Source organism: Castor canadensis, chromosome 9, assembly GCF_047511655.1.
Source record: "Castor canadensis chromosome 9, mCasCan1.hap1v2, whole genome shotgun sequence".
Lineage (NCBI taxonomy): Eukaryota > Metazoa > Chordata > Mammalia > Rodentia > Castoridae > Castor > Castor canadensis.
The window spans coordinates 115,831,104-115,843,804 of record NC_133394.1 but is presented as its reverse complement, the minus strand read 5'-3'; the positions used below and the strand labels follow the sequence as shown (position 1 = coordinate 115,843,804).

Sequence of the window (12,701 nt, the reverse complement as noted above, 5' to 3'; positions counted from 1 at the left end):
ATTCCCAGAGATAAACAATAGAAAGAGGAGTATGGATTTGTAGGGAGACTGATGGTGTGAGACGAAGCATTCTAGTTCATCGTTGGAGCTCATAGCCCAGGGATTCCAAGTGTCTGTGTTTACCAGGTAGAATTATGCAAAGAGAAAAGCCTTAGCTAAGAAGAAAAGTGATTAGGGATGGATCCCTGCAGCACCTCAGTGGTTAAGGGAAGAGAAGGACCCACAGGAACAATCTGAGTTAGAGAAAATCAAGAAAGGGTGACGTCAAAACATTTAGGGAGCCCAACATAGGGGCTCACTTCTGGAGTCCCAGCTACTCAGGAGGTGGAGATCAAAGCCAGTCTGGTGGAAAAAGTTATCAAGACTCCATCTCAACAAAATAAGCCACATGTGGTGGCCCATGCTTGTCATCCAGCCACCAGTGAGGCCATAGGTAGGAGGATCACAGTTCAAGGCTGGCCCTGGGCAAAAGTCAGATGCTATCTGAAAAATAACCTAAAACAAAAAGGGGCTGGTGGTGTTGCTGTAGCTTGAGAGCTGCCTAGCAAGCAGGAGGCTCTGAGCTTCAATCCAGTACCACCAAAGAAAAAAAGAAGATGAAGAACAAGAAGACAAAAGAGAAGGAGGAGCAGAAGAAAGAAGAAAACAAAATGTCAAAATAACTAAGAGCAGACCTGAACGTCAGGACCTGAAAATATAGGCACCAGAAAGCAGCACTGTGCTCATATAGGAGTCATTGTTACAGGAGGCAAAGGCCAGATTGCAGAAGTTTGAAAAGCAAATGGAAAGTGAGGACCTGGAGATGGTGGATATAGACATACTTTTCCCCAAAGTATGGCTCTAACTAAAGAAGGATATCTGAAAGGATAATGGTTCAAAGGAGGGTTTTGTTTCTGTTTTTAGAATATGAAAGCCTTGAACAAGTACAGGCTTAAGGGAGATGGTGAAAAGAAATGAAAGAGCTACTGAGAAAGTAATAGTGGAGAGGAGTCCCAGCAGGAGAGGAGCAATGGGAAGAAGAGTCAGACATGGCCTCACCACTGTTAGAGGGAATGAGGGAGAGAGGGCATTTGGCATGGTGGCAGGAGTAGGAAATGAAGAGCATTGTGCCTGATTACTTTCATTTTCTTAATGAGGTAGATGGCCACCAACAGGCCAGTGACAATATTGGGGAAAAATCTGGAAGAGAATGGGAAAGGTTCAGAGAACAGAAAATGGTATTTCCCAGCAACTCTGAAGACCTAATTGAGTATAATAAATGATCTGAATAAAAATGCAAAAATGAATTTCCTTAAGACCCTAACACTTGCTTCTACTTTCAAAGTTTTTATTTGCCAAATATTTTTGTCCTGGGAATTACTACCAATAGATTAGTGATGTCTTATCTCTCTGTGACACAAAGAAGTCTGTCACCCTCTTTGCATTGGTTTTACTTCTTATAAGCAGATAAATTGTCATGGGCTAAAGAAAATGACCAGTGGCCAAAACAAAACAAGACAGTCATGGGTACCAATTCACAGTCAATTCTAAAACTAAACTCTCCAAAATAAGGTTGTCTCTTTCTGAGGATGCCGTAGCAGTGAATGCAGACTCTAGAGCCAGTGACTCTAATGGGCACCTAGATTTCTGTTAGCTCAAATCTCAGCATAGATGTTTATTCATCCACATGACCTTGAGCTCCTGCCTGCCTCAGTTTCCCCATCTGTAAAATGGCAATATCAACAGCTCCTGTCTCATAAGATTGCTCTGAGGATTAAATAAATACACATGAAACACATGGAACAGAGTCAGACTCAAAGTAAGTCTTTAACAAAGATCAATTATTTCTGGATCCCATGACTTTCCTCTTACCCTCATCATCCTTCATTCTTGTTTTCTTATTTATTTTCTACTTTCTTTTCTCTAGAAAAACAGCACCATGGCTACATGTTTTCCATTCCCATTTTTACTTTTTCTTGTTTGATCCAGTTTTATTATTTAAGGAGTTAACTTTGTAGTATTTTTTTACATTATAATGTATTTTCTAATTATATAATGTATTTTCTTACATTATAAGAATAATATATGTGCATTGTAATAAAAAATAAAATTCTAAGCCATCTACAAAGAAGATAAAACTGTCCCTTACTCCCAGTCTCAGTTCCCAGAGATAAATAGTAACAATTTGTAGTCTATTATAATCTTATTTGTTTAAAAATTATTACCTAAGCACTAACAGAGCATTTCTGTGCAGTGTGTTTATACATGCTTTTTAAAATAAAAATGGGATTATGATCTTAATACACTGCTCTGAACTTTTTAAACCTAACTTCCCATTCACATCTTTCAATGCCAGTATATGCTTATATTCTTAATTTTTTTAAATCTCACCACATAACCATTCTTTCTTAAATTTTTCCTTTGAAGGAAGGAGGAAGAGAAGTACAAACACGAAACATCAGAACTGATCTCATTTTCAAGTTTTCTATCTCCAGCCACAACTATGGCTTCCTCGGGCCCTGCCCTTTCTAAACAAACTCCATCGACCATGTGGAAATCCATCATCCCATAAGTGGATACAAATTCCCTTGGGTTTATTCCTGATGTTTAAAATGAGTATAAAAGGAAATGTGGCCTCTTTCCAAAAGAGATTTTTTTGGCAACACAATTTTTCATGAGTGAAAACTGAAAAAGCATCACATGACAAGAAGTCAAAACAATGTGAAAAGTAACAGTGGATTCCAAATTCTATAATGCTGAGGTAAAAAGATTCCCCCCTGAGCTTAACTTATTTCAGCACAGGCTGGTTGAGGGGTGAAGGCCAGAGAGGTGACTGTAATTGTGGTGGAACTTTCTGGATCCTGTATCTTTCTACGGGTGATAGATTTGAAAAAATAGCAGTGAGAGCCAACAATAGCTGTGGAAGAGGGTTAAAATATTCTTCTGGCATATTTAGGTCATGGTGTAACTATGAAAGGCTGGGTTCTGTATAATTTTTTCTGTTCTTCAAACAAGAAAGAACGGAGAACGAGAGATTAAAAGGTAATGTCCTGTGACAATTAATTAAAGTAGAAAGCAGATTTATGAGGACAAAGAAAAGGACAAATCATTATTTAGGTATTTGAAATCCCATTACATTTAATCCTATATAAATTACCAGAACAAATGCATAATAGCTAAATGGACTTTTGCTTCTGTCACCTATCATTTTTCTCACTTCTTGCCCCATTACTAGAAAGACATATCAATGAGGACAGTTGCTCAGAAGACGGATTGTATTTCAACATCTTAAGCGAGGTCTACAGGTAAATTTCTTCCTACTGAGTATCTGACACCAAGCATGCATTTCCTGTGAAGGGCATGGCTCTCCAGCCCCTCACCAGCGCCTCACTTACCAGCTGCATTGTGCTGGTGATACCAGATCAACTCAGGGACTGATCGAAAGAGGTGTCTTTCAGCCACATACCACTGTCCTGAGTCATTCCTTTTAATCTGATAATGTTTTATCATAGCCTCTGTACTTCTGAAATCAGTAAAATATGAATTAGTAGAAAAACAACAGATCACTTTAGAACTAAGCCAATTCACTAAGCAATAAGACTGCAATTCTCAAATTCCCATCAGAGCAACACTACACACTGAACAGAGGATTGGTGGATTCATCAGATACCTGACCATCCTAGGAAAGTTCCTCAAGTATTACAGCTTCAGATTTAAGCATAACTTCAGCCACCTTGTCTAGGTGGCAAGTCTAATGTCCCAAAAAAGTGGTTCTCGTTACAGAACGTGCATAAATATTTATTGAATATCAAAGTTTGGTTGAATAAATGAGCAAATGCACTCCAAAGGAGGAAATGTGAGACAGGAAGTCAGGAAAACCAATACAGGGACATTACTGAGCAGGTTACTGCAATGAACATCTTGGGCTCCATCCTTCTAGGAGTCTATGAAAGACTGGGGAAGTTGCCTCAGAACTGTCCGACTGAACTGCAAAGAAGCTGAGATGTTTATCTACCAACTCCCACTCCTCCCTGATGGAGGCTTGCTCCTGGACGTTACTTCTTAGGCACTTCCAAGCCTAGTCTGGAGTCAGAGCTCATTCTCAGGCAGAACCTCACTGAAAGACTTCTACAGGTCAACCCCAGATTAGATGAAGGAATGACAGGATCACAGTGACACCAACAGTGTCTGCCATAGCCACTGTAACCCCCTCACTTGATGATTGAGAAAAGGGAAGGCAGAAAAGTTTATCCAACTTATCTAATGTCAAACAGAGCATGTCAGGGACACACCATGGACTAGCTAGCTGTCCTAACTTCCAGGCCAGTGATCTTCCCCCTCAGTTAAGCTCTCATATTCATCATTAATAAATGATTGCCCCAGAGACTATATCTATAGTAATCAAAATTATAATTGCTCACCTTCTAGCTTTTATAAACACAGAGATTGTGTAGGATCCCAAATGTCTTGAATCTCTGACAATAAATGCACCTTCTTTAGCCTACAAAACAATTTATTCATTGTAAAAGATTGTTCCATCTTAGAAACACAAAGCTACATCTCACTGATGAAAACCAAAGCTGTGCTATTTACTACTATAAGAAAGTGACTTACTATATTCTTGCTATAAAGAATGAGGTTGTTTTTACAAATGCATAGAATCTTACACCCCCCCCCATCCCGCTTATAGGTTTGAAGTCATAATTCTAAAAGAACTGTTTGGACATGAACTTACAGCATCTGTTGCCCCTGTTTTTTTCTAAGAAAAGGTCTGTATTTGATAACCTTGAACCCACCACTTAGTTACTTTTGTTATATTGATCAGGATGACAGATAAAAATAGCTGATGGATAGGACCAGTTCAAAGACAGACAAGACTGTACTTCAGAAGAAGGGAGCCAGAGTTCCAGGTGGGATAAGGAATGTGGGGACAGATGTTTCTAGAAGGGCAGAGAGTGGGAACAGAGATCAGAGTTCATGAGAAAGAACAGCTCTGGGTGAGGCTGCTGAGAGGAGTGAGTTGTAGGGCGTGGGAGGGATGAAAACAGACCAGCAGGGGAAGGTCGCCAGCATCAGCTTGATGCCAGGTTAAGAGCTGGCTCCTGTGCTCAGTCTTCTGGAGACTCAAATAAAGCTGCAGATGCTTTCAACTACCTTGGATGCCAGACTGTTTTATTTGTTTGATATACAGAATTTCTGCTTTCCCGAGGGTGTGAGTGCTTATGAAGACACAATACTCTCAAACTCTTAGCACACTAAGCAGTCTCCTTCAGTCTCACCAAGACAAAAGCCTCATCCCCTGGTCAAACTTTTCTTTTTTCTTTAGTTATTGTTCAGATTGGTCTCATCTTATTGCCCAGACTGGCCTGGAACATAGTCCTCCTACTTATATACCTCCTGCTTAGTCGGAATTATACACTTGGATCATCACGCTCAACTTATTGTTTGAGATGGGTTATCACTAACACTGTGCCAGGGTGGCCTCAAACCATGATCCTCCAGATCTCCACCTCCCTAGTAGGTGGGATTACAGGAATGAGCTTCCACGCCCAATCCTGGTCAAACTTTTCTAACCAAAGAATCTCTTATAGTTATCTAAAATGATAATATCTAGTTTATATTGAGCTGCTATAGGGTATAAAAGGTTGTGTTATATACCATATTAGACACAAGATACAAGACGTGTACATGTAATAGCATACATTACACAAAATAGCAGAAAATAAAGTTGTACTATGTACTGGTCTCTTCTTTGAAAGCTTCAGCGTGGGAAATGTATAGACACACAGACATTACTTCCTGGCCAGAAAGCAATAAAATCAGAAATTCATAACAAACCCTACAAGAAAATGCCCCTGCACCTATAGAGTTTTTAATCATATTTTACATAACTTAAGGAAACTAAAATAAAAACAAAAATATCTAACAAAAAATAATACTGAAACATCACAGACCAGAACCCCTTGTGTTCAGTTCAAGCAGCATCAGAAATAAATTCATGATCTTACCATTTATATCAATAAATAAGTAAACTATCCAACTTAGTAATTAGGATAAGAACTATGAAATAAACCTGAGTAAAGAAAAAGAAATTAATAAAAATCAAAGTAGAAGAAAATAAATTATAAAAACAAAAACATGATAAACTAATAATTAAGTTCAAAGTCTGGAAAAACAAGAAGCTGTTAATTAGTCTAATCAGTAACTAATGGTAAAAATCTATCACAAATAAGTCACAATATAAAAATAACCAAGGATCCAGGAAAATTAAAAATGTACTCAACTCTATATAATCAATTTGGAAAACTGAATTAAATGGATAATTAACTAACAAACACAAAAACTTAGAATTTAATTCAAAAGAACTGAATATCTTTTTTTTTTTTTCATCGACAGGATCTCACTATGTAGCCCAGGCTGGCCTTTGCTCTTAATGCTTCTACCTCAGCCTCTCAAATGTTGGGATTACAGGTGTGCACTACCACACCTGAATAAAAATCTTTATATACCTATTGAATAGAAAATCAGATATGATTTTTAAAGAGCAAAACATTAGAAACCACCATAGATTCATATTTTAATGTACTAAACCTTAAAGAAAAACCATTGTATAGAGGCTGAACTATTCAGCCTCTGAGCACAGGAAAAGAAAAAATACTTATAAATTTATGAATAAAGTAATTATTTTTGACAGTACTGGGATTTGAACTCAGGGCCTTGTGTTTGCTCACAGGTGCTCTGCCACTCAAACTACATCCTAGCTCTTTTTGTTTTGGTTATTTTTTACATAGGGTCTTGAATTTATGCCCTGGTTATCCTTGAACCAAAATCCTTCCGATCTCCAGCTCCTGAGCAGCGAGGATTATACATGTAACCACTGTGCCTGGTTTAAAGTGGTCTTAATATCAAAACCAGTAACCCAGCCAAGACTGCACAAAAGAGAAAACAAATCGTCAAAGAACCAAATCTCATAGTACAAAAGAATAACACACCAAAACCGAGAAGAATTATGTACAGGGATGTAAAAGCCTTGTAAATTTCATTATATTAACAAATCTGAGGAGAAAAAGCCCAGGGGTATGGCTAGAGGCATTGAAAAGGCACTTGACAAATTTCAACTTCTGGTGTCAGTTTTCAAAACTTCTCAGTAAAATAGAACTGTATGTGCACTTCCTTAATATAATAGCGATTATTTACTTTAGTGTCAAGTCCAGTACATGTTTCTGTGGAAATCACTCCAAATGAAATCAAGGACCACCGTCAGCCTGTATTTAGTATTGTTCTTGGGACGCTAGCCAGTACAATTCAACGAGGGGCAAGAACTCAAGTCCTGCTTTAACACAATGAAAGCAGAGTCAAAATCATGCCTGCTTGCTTCAGATTATACACCTGAAACTCAGAAGAACTGAAAATCCTATTACGAAAAATACGAAAATTCACCAAAGTTATCAACTACAAAATTAATTCATACAACTCAAATGCTTTCATAAATAAAAACAAGAAGACATTCATTATGGCAAAGTGAAAGCTGAAGTACCTTAAAATAAACTTAAAAACAAATTTGTAAGACCTATGTGCCCAATAAAAAAGTGCTTGCTGTTCCCTTTCGGAGTTTAAGCCACCTAAGGTTATTTTTGCTTAAGATATGGCTTTTATTTTATTATTTATTTTATTTTATTTTATTTTATTTATGAGTAATCAGATCTGGGTCCTGGAACAAACTGGTTCCTAAATCCCACTGACTTCCAGGGCTTGAAAATTTTTCCACCCAAAAATCTTCTATTTAGTACAACCAACAGGTGGGGTTTTTATTTTTATTTTTGTTTTTAATGAGACTTTGAGAATAATGAAGGAAACTAGACACATCAGAAAAGTCTCAGTACTTAAAACTGTGTGGTGCAGCACATGAATGGACAGGCTGGTGATGAAACCAAGTAGAATGTTCAGATATAATCCAAAATCGGAATGTCTTTATGATGAAGGAGGCAATGTAAATAAATGCAAGAAAGATGGACATTTGGTAACCATCTAGAAATAAAGCCAGATCCATACCTCACTCTACACCAAGAAAAATTATGAATGTATCAAAGATATAAATGTATAAAAAACAAGTCACCTGAGTACAAGAAACAAGAAGTTTTTTCAACCAAGAAAAACACGAGTTTTCTTTTAACCTTGGAGGGGCAGGGAGACAATTCTGCCCTGACACACTTGCTCAACCCTTCAAAAACTCTGCTGATAAATTCAAACATAAAAATGTCAAATACTATTTATGCCAGGAAACCATAAGATAATTGAAAAACTGTAGGAAATATTGCCACATATCATAAAGGATTAATTTCCTTAATATAGCTACAAAGGCCCTACAAATTCTGAGAAAAACATCAAAAACCTAGTAGAAAACTATGCAAAGGACAGAAACAGAAGTTTATAAGAAAGTAAATACAAATATATAAAATTTAATGTCTGAAAAATGCTCAACCTCCCTAGAAGATAAGTTCAAATTAAAAGAAGTAAAATTTAAGTTAAAAAAAAAAAAAAGAAACGAGAAAGAGAGAAATTCAAATCCACACCGAGATGAGGTGTCAGACAGGAAAGATCCAGATGTTTCATATGAAGTGCTATCTGGAAAGGGTGGGAGAGAAGCAGAGACCGCTATGTGACTGATGGGTCTGTAAGTTCATCAACCCCTATGGAGGACATTTTAATATCCGTAAAGATTAAAGCCATACTTTCCTCTGATCCTTAAGGTCTTTCATTTATGCGTGGTTGGCTTCGGAACCACAACCCTCCCAATCTTTACCTCCCAAATAGCTAGAATTATAGGCTTGAGCCACTACAGCTGGCCAGAAAAATATATTTTAAATGCTTTATCCAAGCACTTTTTAAAAAATAAAAATCAGAAAATATATAAATTAGAGAAAGATTTTAAGGCTTATCAGTTTAAAAGGCAAACATGCTATAGAACAATAAACAAAGCATGTAAATGGCCATGCCACAGGACAATAACCCCAGCTGGCCAATGGGCGTTACTATAATCAAGGAAATGTACATCTTTAAAAATATGTACAGGTTCCGGGGCTGAGGATGTGACTCAGTGGAGAGTGTTTGCCTAGCATGTGCGAGGCCCTGGGTTTGATCCCCAGCACCACATGAATGAAATCAAATAGATACAATTTCCTACCAAAAGAAAAATGTGCAACTACCAACTACAGGTAAGAATGTAGGGAATCAGTTTATCTCCTTTCTGTAAGAATGTAAATTGAGCTGGTGCTGGTGGCTCACGCCTGTAATCCTAGCTACTCAGAGGCTCATGGTTTGAAGCTCATGGTTTGGGCAAACAGTTAGCAAGACCCTATCTTGAAAAACCCTTCACAAAAAAATAGGGCTGGTGGAGTAGCTCAAGGTGTAGGCCCTGAGTTCAAGCCTTAGTACTGCAAAAGAAAGAAAAGAAAGGAAAGAAAAAGAAAGAAAGAAAGAAAGAGAAAATTAGCACAAATACTCTGTACTAAGGCTTGAAAATACCTAGTGATGTTAGATCTGCACACACCCTATGACTGAATAACTCCTTCACCCTTGAGTACAAGATGACATTTACAAACTGCATTGCTGTTTGTAATAGGAACAGTTGGAAAGTCTATCAGCATTGGATACATTTGTACATACTTTGATAACAAAATACTACGTAGTTAATGTAATTGATCCACATGTAACCATAATAATGAATTGTGAAAACCTAATGTTAATAAAAATCAACATACATATGACCTCCTCCATGTTGAATGTCAAACATGAAACAACACTGCAGTTTGCTTATGCACATACATAGATGAGAAAAATATAAACACATGGACAAAATGAGAGCTCACCCATCTATGGTGCTTGCCTCTGGGGCGTGGAGGATAACAAAGAAAGATGAGTGGGCCTCCACTGTGTCTGTAAATCTTTCGTTCTTTTAGAAATGTCATGGCCAAATTTTAATATTTGTTCCATCTGTGCGGTGAACATGTGGGGTTGTTACATAATTCCCTTTCCAGACTCTGTAGGGATCTGAGATCTCTGCCTTGTCTGACTTCCTTCCAGGCACAGAAAATCTCCTGCTGGATGTACACAGTCCTGTGATTTGGGCTGTGTGAACGATAACCAACTGGCTTACTGAGGACCTTCTCTTGGACTCTCCTTGATTCTGCCTGCCTGTCATAGCATCTGAATTTCCCATGTGTGATCTACTAGTATCACTTTGTGACCACACATGCCAGACAGACACCATGTTTGCTGCCACACTCAACTTCCTCTAACCAAGTGGAGCTAGTCCTGTCCAACCTCCACGCCCCCCATCACCTGAGACGGAGTCTTTTTTCCCTCTTCCTCCACATGTGTCGCTCTACTATGAAGGGGGTTTCCTTGCATCCTGAGCCATTACTGGCATTGAGTGTTTAGATACAGAAGTAATTCTCATTCACATTTCCAGATGTCCTCAACATCCAACAGTAGTACACAATGACGACATAACACTGTGTACTAAGTACTTAGTTTCTGGTTTTGACTCTGCATTTCCCCACAGTTAATATTGACTGACAGTTGGAAATTTAAACTCTGTGCAGTTTTGTTTTGGTTTGACCTAAATGAGTAAGTTTGTTTTGAGTTTGATATTTTGGCTATTGACTCACCCCTTTGTTTCCAAAGAACAAAGAAATGGTGACCCCATGTATTTGTCTCTACTTGTATTTTCAGTGAGTCTAAGCTAAGTTCTTTGTTAAAGAGTATACGTAATTGCCTTTGATTGCAAAGATTTTATGGGCAAGTCAAATACAGTCTCTACTGACAGAGTGCATGTTGAATAAATTAAGAAAGCTCAGGATGTTGGAGTTGAAATATTTCAGGAGCAACATGTTTCTGAAATTATGATGCAGGTCAATGGAAAACAAGATCTAATGTCAGAAACTGTAGTAGGGATGAAGTTACGACAATATTTTAGATTTACAAAAATAAGAAGTAATACTCCTTTTTAGTTGATTAAAGTCTTCTTAATGTACCTCCCTCCAAAATTTTGCAAATTTTCAGATTTATTCATGGATACATTGAATTACCTCTTGTCTCAACAGACGTTCTGCCTGATTTCTGGTAATGTTTTTATGGTACCACCTGTAAAACAACAAAAATGATTCTTAAATTTTACACTTACTTTTTCAGGATAAAGAAACCTACCATATTTCCTTCACTTTAACAGTCTGTCTTCAGAACTGACCTTAGAAAGTTATGACTTTTAAATTTCTGATAAATAACAATGTACTACGATAGGTTAATTCATCAAGCTAAGCTTAACAATTTTACTAATTTTAAGCCAACATCTAGTTCTTTCTATCATAGCTAATTCAGCTTTCTGATGCACACTTAGATTGTGCAGGTAATTTGGAATGATGTAATGTCATATAAAATTCCATAAAATGTGTGTGGTTAAGAAGACATTGTCTTCACCAAACACCGAGCTTGAAAAAATAACCATTTTTGATTTCCTGTCAGGAATTTCCTATTTGCATGCTTTTAGAGGTACTATTTCCCCTTCTAAAATTAAAATTCATTCTAACTTACCAGAATCCCCTGGTACATTACCTCCTAGTGGAGTTAGTAGTTTATACAGTACCTGGACGACTAAACACCCTCTCCTGCCTCATCTCTGCCCAGCTCTCCCCTCACTTACTGGGCTTTGGCCACATTGGGATTTCTTTCTTCCTCAAATTCACCAAGCTCTTTTATGCCTTTGATTATTCTATTTCCTCTGTATTAAACATGTCATCAAGTGACTAGAATATTGGAAGTACACATAGTAAGTATAATTAAATAATATTATAAGTTTATAGTTTGATATGACCATACCTAGTCAGTAAGCATGTTATATAGAAAAGAGAGGAAGATAGTAGAAAAACAAATGCAAAAATATTGAGAAAACTTTCATTTCAAAACAAGATTTTTTAACAATAATTTTAAATTTAATCTAGTATTACCTGAAATACTGGGGGTTTTTTGTTTGTTTTTTGTAGAGTGGAAGGAAACATGTATATATACATATATGTGTATGTATGTATATATAAACCCATGCACCAAGTCACCGTGGGTGGTCAGATGGTGGCTAACTGAAAGTCCTCTATGTGACAGGATAGAGCCCATTGCAACATGTGAATTTCCGCTAACATTCCACAGTGGGAAGCAGCGGCTAAATTGGAATGGTCGGTTATCTATAATATTGATGTCATCAAATGGAAAATGAAAATTTAAAATGATAAACCACAGAGAGTATGAGATGATTACAGATGATTCTAGAAAAGAAATTCAACTGGTCACTAGCGGAAATGAGAGTAACTACAGTGTTACACAGTGAACATCATTCAGGACTTTTTAATGACCATTAATTTGGGAGGAAAGAATTTCTTTTTTTTTTTTTTTTTCATTTTTCTTTTATTATTCATATGTGCATACAAGGCTTGGTTTATTTCTCCCCCCTGCCCCCACCCCCTCCCTTACCACCCACTCCACCCCCTCCCGCTCCCCCCTCAATACCCAGCAGAAACTATTTTGCCCTTATCTCTAATTTTGTTGTAGAGAGAGTATAAGCAATAATAGGAAGGAACAAGGGGTTTTGCTGGTTGAGATAAGGATAGCTATACAGGGCATTGACTCACATTGATTTCCTGTGCGTGGGTGTTACCTTCTCGGTTAATTCT

At 37.4% G+C, this 12,701-nt stretch overlaps 1 protein-coding gene across 2 annotated transcripts in view; it reads right to left on the bottom strand.

Moving 5' to 3' along the window:
• Txk (TXK tyrosine kinase) overlaps positions 1-12,701 on the bottom strand; it is a 64,446-nt gene that overhangs the window by 23,729 nt on the left and 28,016 nt on the right. For both annotated transcript variants that reach the window (XM_020158462.2, XM_020158461.2), the window contains 3 exons: positions 11,070-11,124; positions 4,401-4,480; positions 3,375-3,502 (listed from right to left, as the gene is read on the bottom strand). In XM_020158462.2, the coding sequence (XP_020014051.1) occupies positions 3,375-3,502; positions 4,401-4,480; positions 11,070-11,124 (263 nt within the window). The remainder of the gene's footprint in view (positions 1-3,374; positions 3,503-4,400; positions 4,481-11,069; positions 11,125-12,701) is intronic.